The following is a 23,059-nucleotide window of genomic DNA, read 5'->3' on the forward strand; positions in this document are numbered from 1 at the left end:
ACACTAGACTTCCGACTGATAGAGCGGGGACATGCTAAGTACCAGTATCCATTGATATATCCTTCACAAGCCTTACACTAGACTTCCGGACTGATAGACCGAGGACATGCTAAGTGCCTGTATCCATTGGTGTATCTTTTACAAGCATTACACTAGACTTCCCGACTGATAGACCGGGGACATGCTAATGCCAGTATCCAGTATCCATTGGTGTATATTTCACTTCACAAGCCTTACACTAGACTTCCCGACTGATAGAGACTGGGGACATGCTATGTGCCAGTATCCATTGCTATATATATCTTCACAAGCCTTACACTAGACTTCCAGACTGATAGACCGGGGACATGCTAATACCAGTATCCATTGCAATATCTTTCACAAGCCTTACACTAGACTTCCCGACTGATAGACCGGGGACATGCTAGTGCCAGTATCCATTGGTATATCTTTCACAAGCCTTACACTAGACTTCCAGACTGATAGACCGGGGACATGCTAATACCAGTATCCATTGCTATATCTTTCACAAGCCTTACACTAGACTTCCCGACTGATAGAGCGGGGACATGCTAGTGCCAGTATCCATTGGTATATCCTTCACAAGCCTTACACTAGACTTCCCGACTGATAGACCGGGGACATGCTAATACCAGTATCCATTGTTATATCCTTCACAAGCCTTACACTAGACTTCCCGACTGATAGACCGGGGACATGCTAGTGCCAGTATCCATTGGTATATCCTTCACAAGCCTTACACTAGATTTCCAGACTGATAGACCGGGGACATGCTAATACCTGTATCCATTGCTATATCTTTCATAAGTTTTACACTAGACCCCGACTGATAGAGCGGGGACATGCTAGTGCCAGTATCCATTGGTATATCGTTCACAAGCCTTACACTAGACATCCAGACTGATAGACCGGGGACATGCTAATACCAGTATCCATTGTTATATCTTTCACAAGCCTTACACTAGACTTCAAGACTGATATACCGGGGACATGCTAGTGCCAGTATCCATTGGTATATCCTTCATAAGCCTTACACTAGTCTTCCAGACTGATAGACCGGGGACATGCTAATACCAGTATCCATTGTTATATCTTTCACAAGCCTTACACTAGACTTCAAGACTGATATACCGGGGACATGCTAGTGCCAGTATCCATTGGTATATCTTTTCACAAGCCTTACACTAGACATCCAGACTGATAGACCGGGGACATGCTAATACCAGTATCCATTGCTATATCTTTCACAAGCCTTACACTAGTCTTCCAGACTGATAGACCGAGGGCCATGTTAGTGCCTGTACCCATTGGTGTATCTTTCACAAGCCTTACACTAGTCTTCCAGACTGATAGACCGAGGGCCATGTTAGTGCCTGTACCCATTGGTGTATCTTTTCACAAGCCTTACACTAGTCTTCCAGACTGATAGACCGGGGACATGCTAATACCAGTATCCATTGTTATATCTTTCACAAGCCTTACACTAGACTTCAAGACTGATATACCGGGGACATGCTAGTGCCAGTATCCATTGGTATATCGTTCACAAGCCTTACACTAGACATCCAGACTGATAGACCGGGGACATGCTAATACCAGTATCCATTGGTGTATCTTTCACAAGCCTTACACTAGACTTCCCGACTGATAGACCGGGGACATGCTAGTGCCAGTATCCATTGGTATATCTTTCACAAGCCTTACACTAGACTTCCCGACTGATAGACCGGGGACATGCTAGTGCCAGTATCCATTGGTGTATCTTTCACAAGCCTTACACTAGACTTCCAGACTGATAGACCGGGGACATGCTAGTGCCAGTATCCATTGGTATATCCTTCACAAGCCTTACACTAGACTTCCAGACTGATAGACCGGGGACATGCTAGTGCCAGTATCCATTGGTATATCTTTCACAAGCCTTACACTAGACTTCCCGACTGATAGACCGGGGACATGCTAGTGCCAGTATCCATTGGTATATCCTTCACAAGCCTTACACTAGACTTCCAGACTGATAGACCGGGGACATGCTAGTGCCAGTATCCATTGGTGTATCTTTCACAAGCCTTACACTAGACTTCCAGACTGATAGACCGGGGACATGCTAGTGCCAGTATCCATTGCTATATCTTTCACAAGCCTTACACTAGACTTCCAGACTGATAGACCGGGGACATGCTAGTGCCTGTACCCATTGGTGTATCTTTTACAAGCCTTACACTAGACTTCCCGACTGATAGACCGGGGACATTCTAGTGCCATTGTCTATTGGTGTATCTTTTACACGTTTTACAGTAGACTACTTGACCGATAAGTCGGGGATAATGTAAGGACTTATCAATCAGCTCAATAATTGTATATTGAGACAATGAGACATGATTATAGCTAAATTAGAATAACTTCTTGTAAATGAGATATTTTCTCTGCGTAAGACTTTATCTTACTCTGCTGATATAACTTGGCCACTATTTAAAGTTTACAGGCACTGATACTCTGTTCTTGAATAAAGTGGAAGCTAGTGCAACTAAATATATATTGAATGTAAAAAAATCAGTGTTATTGTATTCATATTTAAATATATATATATATATATATATATATATATATATATATATATATATATATATTTGAATAAATACTAAATTCTATTAGTATATGTTCAATAAAGTTGAACATTTTACTTAGTACAGATAAACTATGATTTTTAAATATGTTACCTAATTAAAAAAAAACACAACTTGATATACATTCAAAATTACAGAGGTCTGCCCAATATCATCCATCATTCACTAATTATATTTTGTTATTCTTATTATTACTAGTTTTGGAACGCAGCCCATGATCACTGAATAGCAGTTTCGTTGTGAAAACGCGTTGTTGCTTATTTATTGTCCATTAAATTAAGACAATAAATATTATCAAATATTAATTTATCCTCTAGAAGGAAACAAAAGGAATTGATTTGATAAGAACTTTTCAAGATGTAATATAATTTTAATTTGTAATTACTCTTATGCATTCATTTATTCACCTTTTATTCCAATATAAATAATTCCTCAATTGTTATTAAGTCGTTGCCGTAGCAACGATTGTATTATATAATTTTACAAATCGAAACGATAACCTTATTCTCATATTGAGATACGTAGAGACGAAAACATTTTAAGAGATAGAAAAGGGATGCAATGTCTTGGGGACTGTCACAAACGAGTCTATTCAGTCGTTTAACTACAATATATCGGCCTTCATCGTTATTCAAAAAGCGTCTCGCAAACGAGGCCAAACATTTGGGTCACCGCATTCCTAATCCTTTGTTGCTTGGGATAATCCATTTTTCTGACACACAGAACCCTTACTAGAACGTGTATTACCATCCATGATTTGCACGGGTGCTTAATATTGCGTTCAATATTTTATAAAATAAAATAAGTTAAGTTAGTAAAATAATCAATAGAACATGAAAATGTGAAGTAAAAAAAGCTGTAAGGATCATTTTCAAATTAAGTCGTGCGCAGTCCTGTAAAAATGTCTTTCGCAAAAAAAGAAAAATTCCGACCTTCCCGTCTATTTACATTTTTCTTTCCTTTTACAAAAAGTATCCACAAAATTTCGCTGTCGCCAACAATGTTAATCATAATTAACCATTTAAGGATTAGAAATTACCTTATCTTTCTTTGCCGCAAAACAAAAGAGCGTTTATGCCTGCATTCGTCTTTTTTAACTCTTTACTTGAAAAGTGTTGCTGATGACACGGAATTCCTGAATAAACTTAAAAAGTTCATCGTTTTAAAAGAATACTATAGTGTTCAAGAATATATAGAAGAGGAAAAATATAGACCTCCATCATTAGTTAACCTTATTTTAGGTTACATGAGTAATTCTGTTTTGATTTATTACTTTTATATATCACATCGCATGTATCTTGACGATTGTCTATGCATGTTATGTTTTATGACAATAAATGAATTGAGTTGAGTTGAAGTATTAATAAAAGAATAATATTTAAGTACAGAAAATCGTAGGACAAGTTCCATGTGGATTGACAAATAATTGAAAGTTCACAAAAAGATCCATAATGATAACAAAGAATTAAAACATATATTTTTGTTTGTTTGTTAAAATGAATGAAACCTGTGAGTTATTCTTAATCAGCATACAAATATTTAATGTATAGAAAAAAAACAATTACAACACTGTAAGCTGGAATGGATTTCCTGGAAATTCCGGTTACCCAGGTTCAATCCACTTTACATCTTCTTGCGGTGACGAGTCGAAGTATGAAGTGGTGTTTTTGCTTTATTCTCTAAATCTGGCGTCAAAAATGTATTGAACTTTGCGTTAAGAAATACATTTTTAATAATCTACCTGCTGGATCTTTTAAGGAAAGATTGAAAATTCAATGTGAAAATTGAAGAGACGGAATGGAAATTATAAGGTATGAACAGAAAACCATTCTATGGAATTGAAGGACGTTGTGAAGAAAGAAAAGTGTCGAAATATATGGTACAAAGCAGGGAAAATATAAAAGTGAATGAGCATACGATTTAAAACGTGTGATAAATATACCATTTAAAAGACATAAATAGAACAAAAACTTGGAAATATTTGAATTAAGTTAAGTGAGATGAAGTTTGAAGAGTAATAGTGAAGGTAAATAACCGTACTATGCTCTATGTAATAATAATAATCTTAGCGTAGTGCATGATCCAAAGTAGAAGAATTAATCTCAAACAGTACGGTAAATGTGGATGTACCCTTATAACACCAAAGTAAGCTATCATTATCACATAAAACTAATAGAACTCTCTCAGATTTCGAAAGGCATAAATGACTAATGCATCCATTAAGATGTGATCGATCCATATCAATCAGCCCTAGGAAATTCTACATATAAAAAAGAACTTTTCGGTATGATTATTTTAAAATTTATTTCATCCACCATCATATACGACTTTCGTTTTAATGTTGAACATTTTGGTTTGTGAATAATTTGATCCTTGACAAGTGTTTAATACTTTGATGTATACAACCAGCTCTTCAAAGGATTCAAAATTTTGACTTAGTTTTGATCTTATGCAAGGAGTCAGCATACTGAATTCTTTCCATTATGGACTGATAAATTGAATCTGTTGACGAGATGAGAAAAATGTTTGGCCCTAAACTTGATCCCTGAGGGATACCATACATAATTTTTAATTTGCCCGACTGTGCATTCTCAATCTAATACACTGCTTTCTGTCATTACGGTATGGGGAAAGCTATAGGTAAAACAAATCTTAAATACAGCTTACATAAAGTTCGTGCAGCAGTGTTTCATGATACACCTATCCTTCGCTTTTGAGAGGAATGTGCCAAGCAATCGAAAACTGAGTCAGTGACACATTACTTTATCAGTTGTAGATTAGTTTTATTCTGAAATCGGAATGTACATAAAATTTTCAAAAACATTTAATGGTAAAGGTTCTCATTTATGTTCCCACTTCTGGGTCTAATGCAACAAGACGGGTTGGGTAGCAGAGAAAGGGATGCTCATTACTGACCTCAGAGATAATGGAAACATCTCGCCATAGAAGTGAGATAGCCTGATGACCCCCAAAAGTGAAGGGCCATAGCTTTTGGATTTTGTCCAACTATACAGGATGGGATGCTGGGATGCGGATTTCTTCCACTACGGATCTCAAGCATGTCCAGCCAGTAAGTATGGTTGACGACACCGTCGTAGGAGTTTACAGTGACAGTAGTCTTTGTATACTGAAGGTTCCACGAATATTATGAAGTCACACGTAGCTAATACGTGAGGACAACTTGTCAACTGTGTGAACGTGTCCAGTGGAATCCCGAGTCTAAGGCAGGGAGATGCCATGGGATTTGGAGATGTATGTAGATCCCTCACAACTACTGTCACTGCGCTTGAGGTAGTGACTTTTTTACTATCTAAATGCCTTACGGCTGACTTGGAATTACACCATGAAGTCAATTTCCCCTTAAAAAACTTTTGCACTGATTTTATCTGCGATTGACTTCGATAATTTTTCCGCGATTAGGTTATATGTTTCTTTTTATGGTTGTCAGAATTCGACTTATTTCCTTATATAATGTTGCGTCAAAACTGGATAAATTTTTTTGAGTTTTTCTAGGGTATCGTCATCCGGTATTCTTCTAATTTGTTGGAAACATGAGTTCCTTTCATAGTCAAATTGTGGACATTTCATTATCCGCAGTCTCATTCACTCCTGCAGTGCAATTTAAGCACAGAGGAGTGAAATAAAGTTTAATTAGATGAAGAGTCTTGTTCACTGTGACATGCCCTATATTTAGTCTGATTATATTTACTATTTCCCTTCTGCTAAGTCTCATATATTGGTACTATGGCAGTAAAGGACTGATAGGTTGTATACTCCTATACCACCTGGCCTTTGTTGTATTTAGTAACAAGTTGTTTTTTTTCTTCAAGTATCTTCCTCTTTGGGAACGATTTGAGGTCAGATAATGGAAGGGCCATGTCTTGAACAGATATTCCATTCACCACTGCCTCTTTTGCGAGCTTGTCAACCATTTAATTATATTTCAAACCCACATGGCTAGGTATCCACTGAAAGGTTATTCTATTCTTGGAGTCTACACAGTTCTTTATTATTTCTAAGGACATGTTATCTTCTATTATGCCATCACATGTACTTTGTAGTGATTTGATAGCAGAAAGAGAATCAGTGCAAATTAGTTTGTCACAGTTGGGGAGGTTATTCATAAGCTGAGAGCACTTGTACAGATGAAAAACACTCAGCTGTATAAATAGATGAATTTGGTGAAAGTTTATATTTCTTTTCCACATTCATTTGTGGTATCAAAATTGCTGACATATTATGCCAATTTAAACAAGAAAACCGTTTTTAAATCACCTGTTATATAAGTTATTCTGTGAGATAAACAAAACAACCACACATAACCTTTATTGTGCTGTTTACATATAGTTTCTACAGCTTTGCTTTTAATTTTGATGAAAAATTTATTCCCCGTTGCCAATCTGGTAAAATATGCCTCTGCCATGTCGTTGTGCGTGTATCCCGCTTAGATTTCTAGTGTGCCTCCTGTGTTATTTGATGATCACAGTGTGTTATTATCAACGAGTAACTTTCTACCAGGCCAGTGACGAGGTTATTTTCACCATCACGAAGAACCGCACCTTGTACAGTGACTGTCCATTTGTGATTACGAACACCAATCACACCTTCCTGGGTGTTGTGAAGGACCATACGGAGTATTTATGGGAAGAACACCAACAGAAAACCACAAGACGATCGTTCTTCATCGGTTACGCGTTGGCTATGATTCCCGCAGGTGTGTTGGCCGACGTCTTCGGAGGAAAGGGCGTCGCAGGCTGGGGCGTGGCTATATCCACGATTGTGGCGCTTCTGCACGATAAAGTCATACACTACGGCTACACCTATGTCGTGGTTTGCCGGTTTATTCAGGGTGTCGGCCAAGGGATGATGTGGCCGGGGGTGATGGTCATCATCGCTCATTGGGCGCCCATCACGGAAAGATCGATCTTCGTTGGAATTTCACAATCGGGATACTTTGCCGGAAGAGTCTTGACGTACACGATCCCCTTGTTTGTTCCGGCGTTGAGGAATTCTTCGCACGCAAAACTGTATTTGGGAGGTTTCTTCGGTGTAATAGTCTGTATCTTGTGGTACGTCATGATCTCCAATGATCCCAGTCGAAGCCGTCGGATCAGAGCAAAGGAACGGGATATGATCTTGAGCCAGACTGAAGGCATCGAGAGACCACGGTTCCTCAAACCCATAGTACCTTGTGACATGCTCCGGTCGATCGAGTTCCTGTCCTTGGTGTTATTCTTCTCCGGGTGTGCTTGGCTCTACGGCGAGATGCACAACACGGTCGTCATCTACTTGACCGAGTTCATCCACCTCCCGAAGAGACTGGCCATCAACTGCTACATACTGGCGTGTGCAGCGGGAATCTTACCTCCGGTGATTTTTGGAGCCTTCAGCGACTGGCTGATCAACGTCCAGGCGATGTCACGCACAGCGAACAGGCAAATGTTCGGCTTCCTCGGCCACTTCTTGATCATCCCGTTCTTGTTCACCATCCTCACGGCTCGCTGTGACGGAACAGTCGTCGCGGCCATGTACACTTGTATATACTTCTTCGTAGCCTTATCGTACGGCAGTTCGAATGCCAACTGTATCGACTTGAGTCCTCAGCACGCCGGAGTGACGTACGGCATCATGCATTTCCTCAGCGTCTTCACCACGTTCTTCAGCATGGAGATGTTCGAGATGCTGAGAGACAAAGAAGATCCACACAAGTTTTGGATACTTTATATTATAAATACTTTAGTGTTCTTGACCTTTTCTCTCCCCTATCTCTTGATTGGCTCTGCGGAGATACAGCCTTGGAACTACTCCCGGAGCGTGGTATCTTCTTCGACCACTCCACAGCCACCCGAGCCAGAGCGGCTCTCCCAGTAGGTCTAGTCCAGTGTACTGATAAAATCATCTTGGTACAATTAGGTGTTTTATTGATAGTTGAACTAAGCTCAAATTATTACGTTAGGATTATTTTAAGACATCCAATTTAATTATGCAGGGTGTCCCGTAACTCCCTGGACAAAGGTATACCACGTTATTGCTCAGGTCAAGACAACCATACTTTACCATATGAGCATAGGTCTCCGATGCTTAGTTTCCCGTCTGTCTGTAAGTATGTGTTTTTATAAAACAATTTACACAGATTTACTGTGACAAGACATGGCCCATATTGAGAGCTGCCGTTTATTCAGTTTTTGTATTGTTGGCTGTTCGCTGAGAACCTTAATATGGTCCCTGTCTTGTCACAGTAAATCAGCCCTAAATCTGTTATGTATTGTTCGATTATTTGTAACTATTGAAAAATGCAGTTTTTAAAGAGATTCAAAGCTTACAAGTTTTAATGGCCGCCATTTTGAAAATACTAAAGAAAATTGCATGATGTTTCAATAACTTGCTTGCTATTATAAAAATTTCAGCCAAATTCGGCATAATTTAATTCATTAAATTAAGTTTTTAAAATAATTTTTATATAATTTTTTCGCTACTGATTTAGAGCAGATTTACTGTGACAAGACATGGTCCACATTGAGAGCTGCAGTTTATTCAGTTTTTGTATTGTTGGCTATTCGCTGACAACCTCAACGTGGGCGATATCTTGTCACAGTAAATCGGCTCTAAATAAGTTATTTATTATTTGATTTAAATGGTTTTAGTGCCATTAGATTTGTGTTAAAATCCTCTAAAGACTGTTATTCTTTCCGCTCTTGAGAAAAAAATTCGATTCTGTTATCATAAACATTTGAACCAAATTTGGTATAATTCAATTTATTACGTTTTAAGATATTATTTTTTTTTATAAAAACACACACATACAGACAGATTGGAAACCAAGCATCGGAGACCGATGTTCATATTGTGATTTATGTTTGTCTTGACCTAAGCAATAATGTGGTATACTCATAACTTTGTCCAGAGAGTTACGGATTTTTATTTGAATATTTACCTGTATATTTATCTTGAAGTTAGTAAATTTTCTTTTACAGTTATATTTATTGAAATAACATACAACAGCTGAATCTGGCACAACATAGCATTTTTTGCCAGATACAAACAGCATAAAGAAAGAAATATTGGTGACGCTATGAAAACATGTATAACAATAAAATATTCCACGCAAACATTGAAGCAAATGTTGTAGTCTCTTATTATCGACCAATAATTAAGTAAACTCGGAAACAAAATTGTTTAGATAGATGAATTTTTTTTTTCACTTTGCAGATTAAAAATATGGAACAATCCAATATGTCACATCAATAAACAGCGAACACTGTAACATACCAAACTATTCTGTTTTCAACATACATAAGTATAAAATTATGGAATACTTTTCTTGAGTATAACTGAAAAATAAATTCCAACCACTTACCACTTCAGGTAATGGCAGTGACGTTTTTCAAGTTTTACAACCCCGGGGCTAAATGCTATCTGCCGCAAATATTGCAAGTTTCTTTCATAGCCAAAGTTGTATTAAAAACGTAGTCAGTATAAACATTATAAGTTGAAACCAACTTAATATTTGTACATGTTTATTCAGGAAAGAGTAAACCAGAGCATCATTTACGTCTATATGATGATTAAATCAACCTACTTCTTGATTTAGAGAATGGCAGTGAATTTATAATATCATCGAAAGCTAATTTCTTGGCCATCTTAGATTCGATGGTTAAAACAGCCACATCCCCCAAACGTGCTCCAGTCATCATCGATCCCGTGTAGGGTTTTCCGTTTGAGAACCGAAAATGATCTTTCTGCTGAACAGTTTGATGCTGGGATCGTCAAAAAAGTTTCGATGTTATGTCAATATAGACGTATACGTCATGGAACTCCGTGGACAGATAACAGTTTATATAGATTAAAATTACTGTATCGAGGTTCTTGCTCTTAAAGTTCCTTTAAGAAATAAAATAAATGTAGACATTCTACAGCAAAATCTTCTAGTGAAGGGAGATCTTTTTAATAAGAACTGCACAATTTTTTACAGTGACCAGGTAGTGTCTCTTTGTCAGATTCTTCTTTTTCGCCAAAGATGAGAAATACAAAAATCGAGCTCAGCTCATCGTATACAGCTTTTCCATTTTCCATTCCATTAGATAGTATGTCTAATATTATATAACAAGTGTTTATTTTAAAGTTCTCTCTGCAAGAAATTTTATTTCACCTTCTCCAGTGTCATCAGGTTGGAGCTTTCATGTCCTCTTTCTTTTGACTTCATCTTCAGTTATTTCCGACTTAACAAAACTCAATATTCATAAATATCGAACTCTTTTCTTATGCTACTAATACAGTATACTCTTATAATAACCCATACATTAATGCTACTGTTGAAAAGTCGGTTTCAGATGATTGCAGCTTTTTAGTAGTAATATTAAATCCGTTGAGTAGATCTCCGCACAGAATTGACAAAAATGCAGTTTCCAAACTTTGAAGCTTACAAAGGAAGCTACTGGCTTTAAATCAAGCGGTTACTTTTTAGTTTTGCCATTGCAAATAATTGTGAGTGCCTTCAAATCTTCTTTCAATGCTTTGCAAGCGTAATCTCTCGCTGACCAACGCAACGTGTGTTTGATAGAACTTGTAGGTTAAAGTTGTTTTTCTTGTTAAGGCAACTACTGAGCTTTCCTACCTTTAGGTCGAGGCAGAGAAAAAGCTATACATATAGTTTAGCATTATGAAAAAGTCACGACTTTCTCTTGCAACTATTAGTTGAATGCTCGCCGACTAGATTCAGTGAGTGAACACTGCAAGGAGCATATGCAATATTACTGTCAGCGTTATCTCTCGAATTCTGGCATGTAAGGCAGGATAGGCTCCAGACATATTGGAGGCATTGCCATATGCTTGTTCTCAGCAGTTTTTATGTCTACACTACATATGCCCAGGGAATCAAAACCGACACGAAGTAGATCTTCTGCTTAGTGGCCAACATTTGGTAGAAAGCATAGGAATCGTTCTACAGGAGTTTTCTGTACGGATATATATATATATATATATATATATATATATATATATATATATATATATATATATATATATATATATATATCTATATATCGAATTATCACGGCCAATTAATTAATATGTGATATCATATATCTTGAGTAGAGTCAATAACTAAGGAAAAGTACTTTACTGATTATTTCACTGATTATATTATTTGTGACTTATTGTACCATACGTGTGAGAATTTATTACTAGTCCGTGCCGAAGGACAAGTACAAAGTGTGACCATGGCCTGGATTGCGGTACTTGGATTAAGGGTTATGATTAATACTGTTAATGGAAACAAACTGTAAAATTTGAATAGACATTATTCTACTATTCAATCAAATTTAAAGGAGGAAAACTAATCTAATTTAACCTTTCATAACGTAACCTCACCTAAATGAACCTAACCTAACCTAAACTACCCAAACCTAACCGAACCGAACCAAACGGATCCAATACGAACTGAACCGAACTAGAAAACTAGATGAAAACAACCATGAATTTCAATTTGACAATATTTTACTATTCATTCAAATTTTGAAGAGAAATATCCAAGATAAACTAATCTAACCTAACCTAACCTACCCTTACGTAACCTAATGTAATAGAACCGGACCTATACGATCCGGTCAAAATCGAACATGTCCGAAACTAACCGATCCGAACCAAAACGAAAAACTGGAAGAGGAATACCGAGAATTTTCAAGTTAAGTGAGAAAGAGAGGTTTTCTTTGTTAAAGGTAAGAAAGGCATATCAGGCTTAGTATTAATATAACGTGAAACTATTAATTTAAACAAACGATACAATTTAAATATAAATTGATCGACTATTCATTCAAATTTGGAAGAGAAATATCCAAACTATACCAAACTAACAAAATATAACCTAACGTAACGTAACGCAACCTAACCCAACATAACACAACCTTACCTACCCTAACCATACCTTACCTTTACTTTACTTTATCTTACCTTACCTTACCACCTAACCTAATGCAACATAATCTAACTCAACCTAACCGAACTGAATCGAACCGAACCGGAAAAAATAAAAGAGGTAAACATTGAATTTAAAGTTGAGTGGAAACAAGAGTTATTCTTTATTAGAATAGAATTCTTTGTTAGGTAAGAAAGGCATGACAGGCTTATGATTTATATGTTACAAAACATTTAATGGAAACACACTGTACAATGAGTAGACATTATTTTACTATTCATTCAAATTTTGAAGAGAAATATTCAAGCAAAGCTAAACTAATCTAACCTAACCTAATATAGCCGATCCGAACCGAACTGAACAGTAAAAGTAGAAGAGGACAATCGTGAATTTCAAGTTGAGTGGCAAAATAAGGTTTTCTTTGTTAAAGGTAAGAAACCCATGTTAGGCTTATGATTAATATGTTAGGAACCTGTTAATAGAAAAACGCTGCATAATTTGAATACACACTATTCTACTATTCATTCCAATGTCCAAGCTAAACTAACCTAACCTAACGTAACCGAACTCAACCTAATAGAAATTAACGAAGAAGCTCAGAGAAGAAAAGTTTTAAATTTTGAAAAAGTCCGGCGGTTTTTAACAAAACACACTTTTTGGTGTAACGAAAGAACGAGCTAACTACTAAGGCATCTTATCTTGTGACAAATTCTGGCAACACCATGATGCCTTTCTCAGATGTCTTAATATTTATAGTGTGTTATGAATGTTTGATAACTTTATTTTCACATTTCCTGAAAAATTTACAAATATTGAAGTAGCAAAATTACAGCTGTCCAATTCAAGTTGCATGAACACGTCAAAAGAATTGCAGTAAAGCATATTTTGTAGTCTTGCTTTTGACGTATCTACAGACTTTGCATCTACTTCTCAATTCCTTTTGTCAAATGTTGCCGGCTAGGCCTGTGTAATTGTGGTGACTGGTACAACACACGCACCTCCCTCTGTCTCGGTGCCGACTTGTTGAGTAAATGTTGTGACACCACAGCATGCAATGTGCACAAACACTGCTTCACGGCTACTGTCTGCTAGGTCTGTGTAATTGTGGCGACTGGTACAACACACGCACCTCCCTCTGTCTCGGTGCCGACTTGTTGAGTAAATGTTGTGACACCACAGCATGCAATGTGCACAAACACTGCTTCACGGCTACTGTCTGCTAGGTCTGTGTAATTGTGGTGACTGGTACAACACACGCACCTCCCTCTGTCTCGGTGCCGACTTGTTGAGTAAATGTTGTGACACCACAGCATGCAATGTGCACAAACACTGCTTCACGGCTACTGTCTGCTAGGTCTGTGTAATTGTGGCGACTGGTACAACACACGCACCTCCCTCTGTCTCGGTGCCGACTTGTTGAGTAAATGTTGTGACACCACAGCATGCAATGTGCACAAACACTGCTTCACGGCTACTGTCTGCTAGGTCTGTGTAATTGTGGTGACTGGTACAACACACGCACCTCCCTCTGTCTCGGTGCCGACTTGTTGAGTAAATGTTGTGACACCACAGCATGCAATGTGCACAAACACTGCTTCACGGCTACTGTCTGCTAGGTCTGTGTAATTGTGGTGACTGGTACAACACACGCACCTCCCTCTGTCTCGGTGCCGACTTGTTGAGTAAATGTTGTGACACCACAGCATGCAATGTGCACAAACACTGCTTCACGGCTACTGTCTGCTAGGTCTGTGTAATTGTGGTGACTGGTACAACACACGCACCTCCCTCTGTCTCGGTGCCGACTTGTTGAGTAAATGTTGTGACACCACAGCATGCAATGTGCACAAACACTGCTTCACGGCTACTGTCTGCTAGGCCTGTGTAATTGTGGTGACTGGTACAACACACGCACCTCCCTCTGTCTCGGTGCCGACTTGTTGAGTAAATGTTGTGACACCACAGCATGCAATGTGCACAAACACTGCTTCACGGCTACTGTCTGCTAGGTCTGTGTAATTGTGGTGACTGGTACAACACACGCACCTCCCTCTGTCTCGGTGCCGACTTGTTGAGTAAATGTTGTGACACCACAGCATGCAATGTGCACAAACACTGCTTCACGGCTACTGTCTGCTAGGTCTGTGTAATTGTGGCGACTGGTACAACACACGCACCTCCCTCTGTCTCGGTGCCGACTTGTTGAGTAAATGTTGTGACATCACAGCATGCAATATGCACAAACACTGCTTCACGGCTACTGTCTGCTAGGTCTGTGTAATTGTGGCGACTGGTACAACACACGCACCTCCCTCTGTCTCGGTGCCGACTTGTTGAGTAAATGTTGTGACACCACAGCATGCAATGTGCACAAACACTGCTTCACGGCTACTGTCTGCTAGGTCTGTGTAATTGTGGTGACTGGTACAACACACGCACCTCCCTCTGTCTCGGTGCCGACTTGTTGAGTAAATGTTGTGACATCACAGCATGCAATGTGCACAAACACTGCTTCACGGCTACTGTCTGCTAGGTCTGTGTAATTGTGGCGACTGGTACAACACACGCACCTCCCTCTGTCTCGGTGCCGACTTGTTGAGTAAATGTTGTGACACCACAGCATGCAATGTGCACAAACACTGCTTCACGGCTACTGTCTGCTAGGTCTGTGTAATTGTGGCGACTGGTACAACACACGCACCTCCCTCTGTCTCGGTGCCGACTTGTTGAGTAAATGTTGTGACATCACAGCATGCAATGTGCACAAACACTGCTTCACGGCTACTGTCTGCTAGGTCTGTGTAATTGTGGCGACTGGTACAACACACGCACCTCCCTCTGTCTCGGTGCCGACTTGTTGAGTAACATGTTGTGACATCACAGCATGCAATATGCACAAACACTGCTTCACGGCTACTGTCTGCTAGGTCTGTGTAATTGTGGCGACTGGTACAACACACGCACCTCCCTCTGTCTCGGTGCCGACTTGTTGAGTAGATGTTGTGACATCACAGCATGCAATATGCACAAACACTGCTTCACGGCTACTGTCTGCTAGGTCTGTGTAATTGTGGCGACTGGTACAACACACGCACCTCCCTCTGTCTCGGTGCCGACTTGTTGAGTACATGTTGTGACATCACAGCATGCAATGTGCACAAACACTGCTTCACGGCTACTGTCTGCTAGGTCTGTGTAATTGTGGCGACTGGTACAACACACGCACCTCCCTCTGTCTCGGTGCCGACTTGTTGAGTAAATGTTGTGACACCACAGCATGCAATGTGCACAAACACTGCTTCACGGCTACTGTCTGCTAGGTCTGTGTAATTGTGGCGACTGGTACAACACACGCACCTCCCTCTGTCTCGGTGCCGACTTGTTGAGTAAATGTTGTGACATCACAGCATGCAATGTGCACAAACACTGCTTCACGGCTACTGTCTGCTAGGTCTGTGTAATTGTGGCGACTGGTACAACACACGCACCTCCCTCTGTCTCGGTGCCGACTTGTTGAGTAAATGTTGTGACACCACAGCATGCAATGTGCACAAACACTGCTTCACGGCTACTGTCTGCTAGGTCTGTGTAATTGTGGCGACTGGTACAACACACGCACCTCCCTCTGTCTCGGTGCCGACTTGTTGAGTAAATGTTGTGACACCACAGCATGCAATGTGCACAAACACTGCTTCACGGCTACTGTCTGCTAGGTCTGTGTAATTGTGGCGACTGGTACAACACACGCACCTCCCTCTGTCTCGGTGCCGACTTGTTGAGTAAATGTTGTGACACCACAGCATGCAATGTGCACAAACACTGCTTCACGGCTACTGTCTGCTAGGTCTGTGTAATTGTGGCGACTGGTACAACACACGCACCTCCCTCTGTCTCGGTGCCGACTTGTTGAGTAAATGTTGTGACACCACAGCATGCAATGTGCACAAACACTGCTTCACGGCTACTGTCTGCTAGGTCTGTGTAATTGTGGCGACTGGTACAACACACGCACCTCCCTCTGTCTCGGTGCCGACTTGTTGAGTACATGTTGTGACACCACAGCATGCAATATGCACAAACACTGCTTCACGGCTACTGTCTGCTAGGTCTGTGTAATTGTGGCGACTGGTACAACACACGCACCTCCCTCTGTCTCGGTGCCGACTTGTTGAGTACATGTTGTGACATCACAGCATGCAATATGCACAAACACTGCTTCACGGCTACTGTCTGCTAGGTCTGTGTAATTGTGGCGACTGGTACAACACACGCACCTCCCTCTGTCTCGGTGCCGACTTGTTGAGTAAATGTTGTGACACCACAGCATGCAATATGCACAAACACTGCTTCACGGCTACTGTCTGCTAGGTCTGTGTAATTGTGGTGACTGGTACAACACACGCACCTCCCTCTGTCTCGGTGCCGACTTGTTGAGTAAATGTTGTGACATGCATGCAATGTGCACCACAGCATGCAATGCACAAACACTGCTCACAGCATGCTGTCTGCTTCACGGCTACTGTCTGCTAGGCCTGTGTAATTGTGGCGACTGGTACAACACACGCACCTCCCTCTGTCTCGGTGCCGACTTGTTGAGTACATGTTGTGACACCACAGCATGCAATGTGCACAAACACTGCTTCACGGCTACTGTCTGCTAGGTCTGTGTAATTGTGGCGACTGGTACAACACACGCACCTCCCTCTGTCTCGGTGCCGACTTGTTGAGTAAATGTTGTGACACCACAGCATGCAATGTGCACAAACACTGCTTCACGGCTACTGTCTGCTAGGTCTGTGTAATTGTGGCGACTGGTACAACACACGCACCTCCCTCTGTCTCGGTGCCGACTTGTTGAGTACATGTTGTGACACCACAGCATGCAATGTGCACAAACACTGCTTCACGGCTACTGTCTGCTAGGTCTGTGTAATTGTGGCGACTGGTACAACACACGCACCTCCCTCTGTCTCGGTGCCGACTTGTTGAGTAAATGTTGTGACACCACAGCATGCAATGTGCACAAACACTGCTTCACGGCTACTGTCTGCTAGGTCTGTGTAATTGTGGCGACTGGTACAACACACACGCACCTCCCTCTGTCTCGGTGCCGACTTGTTGAGTAAATGTTGTGACACCACAGCATGCAATGTGCACAAACACTGCTTCACGGCTACTGTCTGCTAGGTCTGTGTAATTGTGGCGACTGGTACAACACACGCACCTCCCTCTGTCTCGGTGCCGACTTGTTGAGTACAATGTTGTGACACCACAGCATGCAATATGCACAAACACTGCTTCACGGCTACTGTCTGCTAGGCCTGTGTAATTGTGGTGACTGGTACAACACACGCACTCCCTCTGTCTCGGTGCCGACATGACAGCATATGCACAAACACTGCTTCACGGCTACTGTCTGCTAGGCCTGTGTAATTGTGGCGACTGGTACAACACACGCACCTCCCTCTGTCTCGGTGCCGACTTGTTGAGTACATGTTGTGACACCACAGCATGCAATATGCACAAACACTGCTTCACGGCTACTGTCTGCTAGGTCTGTGTAATTGTGGCGACTGGTACAACACACGCACCTCCCTCTGTCTCGGTGCCGACTTGTTGAGTAAATGTTGTGACACCACAGCATGCAATGTGCACAAACACTGCTTCACGGCTACTGTCTGCTAGGTCTGTGTAATTGTGGCGACTGGTACAACACACGCACCTCCCTCTGTCTCGGTGCCGACTTGTTGAGTACATGTTGTGACACCACAGCATGCAATATGCACAAACACTGCTTCACGGCTACTGTCTGCTAGGTCTGTGTAATTGTGGCGACTGGTACAACACACGCACCTCCCTCTGTCTCGGTGCCGACTTGTTGAGTACATGTTGTGACACCACAGCATGCAATATGCACAAACACTGCTTCACGGCTACTGTCTGCTAGGTCTGTGTAATTGTGGCGACTGGTACAACACACGCACCTCCCTCTGTCTCGGTGCCGACTTGTTGAGTAAATGTTGTGACACCACAGCATGCAATGTGCACAAACACTGCTTCACGGCTACTGTCTGCTAGGTCTGTGTAATTGTGGCGACTGGTACAACACACGCACCTCCCTCTGTCTCGGTGCCGACTTGTTGAGTAAATGTTGTGATACCACAGCATGCAATGTGCACAAACACTGCTTCACGGCTACTGTCTGCTAGGTCTGTGTAATTGTGGCGACTGGTACAACACACGCACCTCCCTCTGTCTCGGTGCCGACTTGTTGAGTAAATGTTGTGATACCACAGCATGCAATGTGCACAAACACTGCTTCACGGCTACTGTCTGCTAGGCCTGTGTAATTGTGGTGACTGGTACAACACACGCACCTCCCTCTGTCTCGGTGCCGACTTGTTGAGTAAATGTTGTGATAACATAACATGCAATGTCCACAAACACAGCTTCACGGCTACTGCCTGCTAGACCTGTGTAATAGTGGTGACTGGTACAACACACGGGAGGTGCTCTGTCTCGTTGCCGACTTGGTGAGTAAATGAGAGGCCAGAGTATTTTCGATGACTAGTCAAATTGAAGAAATTCTGAGAGAATGGATTAAACGGTATACATGGTGGTGAATTTCTGTCTGTTCTAGTTTTTCATCGGCTATGGGTACTTTCGATTTTCGATGCACGGCTGTGTACGGGTTTCATGAAGTCGCTAATTTAGCGTTTTATTTCAATTTTATTTCAATAATTAATAAAAGGATCACAAAGTTATCAGTAAACCAATGACAAGAAATTGCCTAAAATGTGGAATGAGGTTAAGCAGGTGGCTACACGTTATGTAGGTTTTAATGTCTAAGGATTCTCAACCATGGAATCAAATAGTATTATTGTGTCTGATAATTAGTAGTTTGGAGATGATTGAACTTAAACACATCCTTTTTTAATTGCTTGTTTTGTAAACGGTTATGTTATTATTTATTGGTAACTCGAATAAGCAAGTAAATATACATTTTTACTGCACCCTAGTACGCAAAGATAGTTTTTTGTATTGTGGAAAGTACAGTTTTAGTAACTTTAGTAACGCTTTTACAGCTGCTGCTAAGAATAGAATGAGACATCTAAACTATCTATAAAGAGTTTGGTAGAATCTTTTTTAGATTAAGTAAAAATTGCTTAACTGGTTTGGTAAATAGAGTGATCGCCTCATTTATCATGCTATAGTAGTAGAAGAGAACATATAAAAAATTGTATTGTTCAAGAATTATGTTTTAGTATCAAAGTATCTTCTTATTATTAATAATATACAGGTTGGTGTCATAAAGGTAAGTGGCTGCCAATATTTTAAAGATACTCCTACTAGTAAGAGTACTCCAATTTACAAAGATTAATGTAGATAAACAAGAGTAAATCAAATATAAACCGTAAATTTTATTTTTTACCTGTATTTGAGAACCGTATACGCTTATTTTTCTTTAATTAATTATTAATTAAAGAATTATTTAATTTTATCTTTAATTAATATTTAATTTTATAATTTCTCAATATTCTCTCCTGAGCGACCTACACACTTTTGCCAGCGATTTGGTAGTTTCAGTATTTCCTAGAAATTTGAAAGCGAGTTGTAAGCCAATTGCGCACGTGATCCTCGACTTCTCCATCGCTCTCTAGTAGTTTTCTTCCCAGTCATTCCTCCGTAGGCGCGAACAAAAAATAGTCACAGGGGGACAAGTGAGGGCTACAATGAGGATTCTCAAGGGGTTTCCAGCTAATTTCTTCCAGTGTTCCCTTGCCAAAGCCACGGTGTGAAGCCAAGCGTTGTCATGGAGGAGAATGACATCTCTGATGGCACTTTGCCACAGGCTTTCGCCGACCGTAACAACTAGCAGTAGTAGGCCGCATGCACTGTATGAAGGAAACAGGATTTTTCCGGACATTTGCCATCGTTCAGTGATACAAAATATCAGTACCATTACGTTTCAAGATCTGCAATCGATCTCTCCTTCAGGTAAATAACTAACCTAATACATAATTTAAAAACTAGGTTAAAATAAACAAATCATACCAGAGCGTTGTGACACGCGTCACAACCGCCATGTTGTGTTTCAACTTCACTAACTCATGCTAAAACAAGCAACTAAATAAAAAAACTAAACACAACACTAATCGTTAACACTAAACTACAGAATAAAGTCACAATAGGTCTGCATTCGTCGACCAACCACCTACGACTGACCAGGGGCCAATAGCAAATGGCGATCGTCGCGCCAGAAAAAAGATGGCGGCAAAAACAGCAAGGAACAGGAGTGGGATTTTGTTTATTATTGGTTCATGCTAAATAGAATTCTTAAAACCATACTGTGATTCCGCATTGATTTATTTTATTATTCTTATCATCTAGTAATATGTGTTACGTTAGTTATTTACCTGAAGAAGAGATCAGATTACAGATTTCGAGTCGTAGTGTTACTGATTTTTCTATATCACTGAACAATGGCAAATGTCCAGAAAATCCTGTTTCCTTCACAATCCTTCCATCGTCAAAAACAAAAACAAACAAAGAATTCACTGTATGATGATCATGTAGAAAATCGACAAAATAAAATTCTTTTATTGTCCAAAAACAACTCGTTGCAAGGACTTTTCCAGCAGGGTTTAAACATCACTTAAATTGTCATATGCAAGGCTTGCTCTTAGGCGTCAAACACGATTTCCGTTTTCAACCCGTTCTGTACACCCTTAAATTTTCTTGCCCATGTAAACACACGATTCTGAGACAGTGCACTGTCCCCAAACTGTGACCGCAAACGAGGCAAAATTTCAGACGGTTTAACGCCTTCATTGGTTAAAAAATATAATATGATAATCCATAACGCAACAGACGAAGGAACTTCTCTCTCGGTCATGGCTGTACTGAAGGTAATGCTGAACAGTGAACAGAACACTACCCAGAACGGTTCCCCCACTCACTACTCCCACAAACCAAACATCTACTCCACAAAGCGTTATCTAGTTAGGACCTGCATTCCAAGAACAATAGCAAAATTACCGTTCATATTTCATTTACCCTCGTATCTTAATGAATAATAGCTTCATTTTGACAAATGTGATGCCTTGGTCTTGTGGGTTACATTGGAGATTGTTTAGTAACTTATTATGTGTTAGGAAAAACCTGTCTTTTGAATAAAATTCGGTAGTAAAAGCTGACGGCTGACACCACATTAAAAGTGTTTAAAGCATATATAACAATGCGTCTATGATTAATAAATTTCAGTACTGTAGTTAAAATAGTTTTAACCAAACAGATGGAAAAATACGTTTATATGATATATTATATGTATTTAAAAAACGGTGAAGGATATCTAAACTCTATAGAAGGATCTGAAAGATTTGTAGAAACTGAAAAACTTAATATGCGGTAATAATAGGACAGTGTATATAAAACATTTGCTACTCAGTGATGATGATTAAGGCAGGAATACAGAGATTGCAGTGATGATACAGAGACAGAAATAGAAGATGATATTTTACAAAGAAACATAATCTGTTTAGGATATTCTCGAAAGAAATGTTTCGAGTTAAATATTCAAAATAGTCGAGTGGCCTCTTGGAAGCACAGGTGGAACAATCGAGTCTCGTTCTATTTTCGGAGTTGTAATATCACGAACTCGATAAAAACAGCTGATTTATAGTGAGCGAGCAACTCAGCTGGTCGATGCACCACTGCCGTCTTGTCAACCTATCGTGCTGTAAATCTTGCTTCCTTCATCGGCGGAACGACCAGGCTGTACCGTGGAAGACAAAACAACTCTCCATAAACGGTTAGCCGTGTATGTTGAGCTCTCAAGAGTTAGATATTGAATTTCCCGAGCCTTGAACTTCCTGTTGCCTCGAACGTTGATCACCTTAACCTTAGTTTTCATTTTCCGTTCCATCGCCTGAGAACTTCCGGTTTTGTTTAGATCTATTCAATCTATAGATCTGTCACATTTAGATCTATCATGTTTGGATCTATTTTCCTTCAATTGTTTAGTTATATACAGTCTTGTTACGTTTTTATATCACAATGAAAATAAATAATTGGCTAATACATAATCAGAGCAAGCATGTAACAGACAATAAAAATGACGTTTGTAAACTAAATTAATTTATTCCAGTTAATGTAACTTTCTATTGTTTTATATTTTGATGCGTGGATCGAGGAAGTCTTTTACTGTTTATACACTCAAAGGCCAACATTATTAGGGTTTTCAATTATTCCTTTTGCGTGTGTTCCAGACCAATTAACGTATTTTGTTTTTTGTTACATAAGATCATCGATTTTGATACGAGAAATATCTGTATTCACACTAGAAGTTTGTTTAATTTTATTTGAGCATTCCTTTACTATTCTTAAGTTTTGCTTAATAACCCAAACCATCTTTGAGTCAGATATATAAACATATGTGTAAACTCATAATCATAAATGAGTGTGGAAACTCGTATAAATGACAAAATAAATTAAATTT

The 23,059-nt window shown here is 39.9% G+C and overlaps 2 protein-coding genes across 3 annotated transcripts in view; one reads left to right on the top strand and one right to left on the bottom strand.

The window, feature by feature from the left end:
* LOC124353566 (serine/threonine-protein phosphatase alpha-3 isoform-like) overlaps nt 1-23,059 on the bottom strand; it is a 101,347-nt gene that overhangs the window by 17,461 nt on the left and 60,827 nt on the right. The window lies entirely within an intron of this gene.
* Nucleotides 6,844-8,545, top strand: LOC124353565 (sodium-dependent phosphate transport protein 3-like). The gene has a single exon (XM_046803459.1). The coding sequence runs from the start codon at nt 7,059-7,061 to the stop codon at nt 8,517-8,519; it is 1,461 nt and encodes a 486-aa protein (XP_046659415.1). The 5' UTR covers nt 6,844-7,058; the 3' UTR covers nt 8,520-8,545.

The sequence above is a fragment of the Homalodisca vitripennis genome, chromosome 2, assembly GCF_021130785.1.
Source record: "Homalodisca vitripennis isolate AUS2020 chromosome 2, UT_GWSS_2.1, whole genome shotgun sequence".
NCBI classification, from domain to species: Eukaryota; Metazoa; Arthropoda; class Insecta; order Hemiptera; family Cicadellidae; genus Homalodisca; species Homalodisca vitripennis.

Excerpts from the sequence above, each read along its gene's own strand:
- LOC124353565 (XM_046803459.1), top strand. The coding sequence starts at position 7,059 with ATGCCTCTGCCATGTCGTTGTGCGTGTATCCCGCTTAGATTTCTAGTG.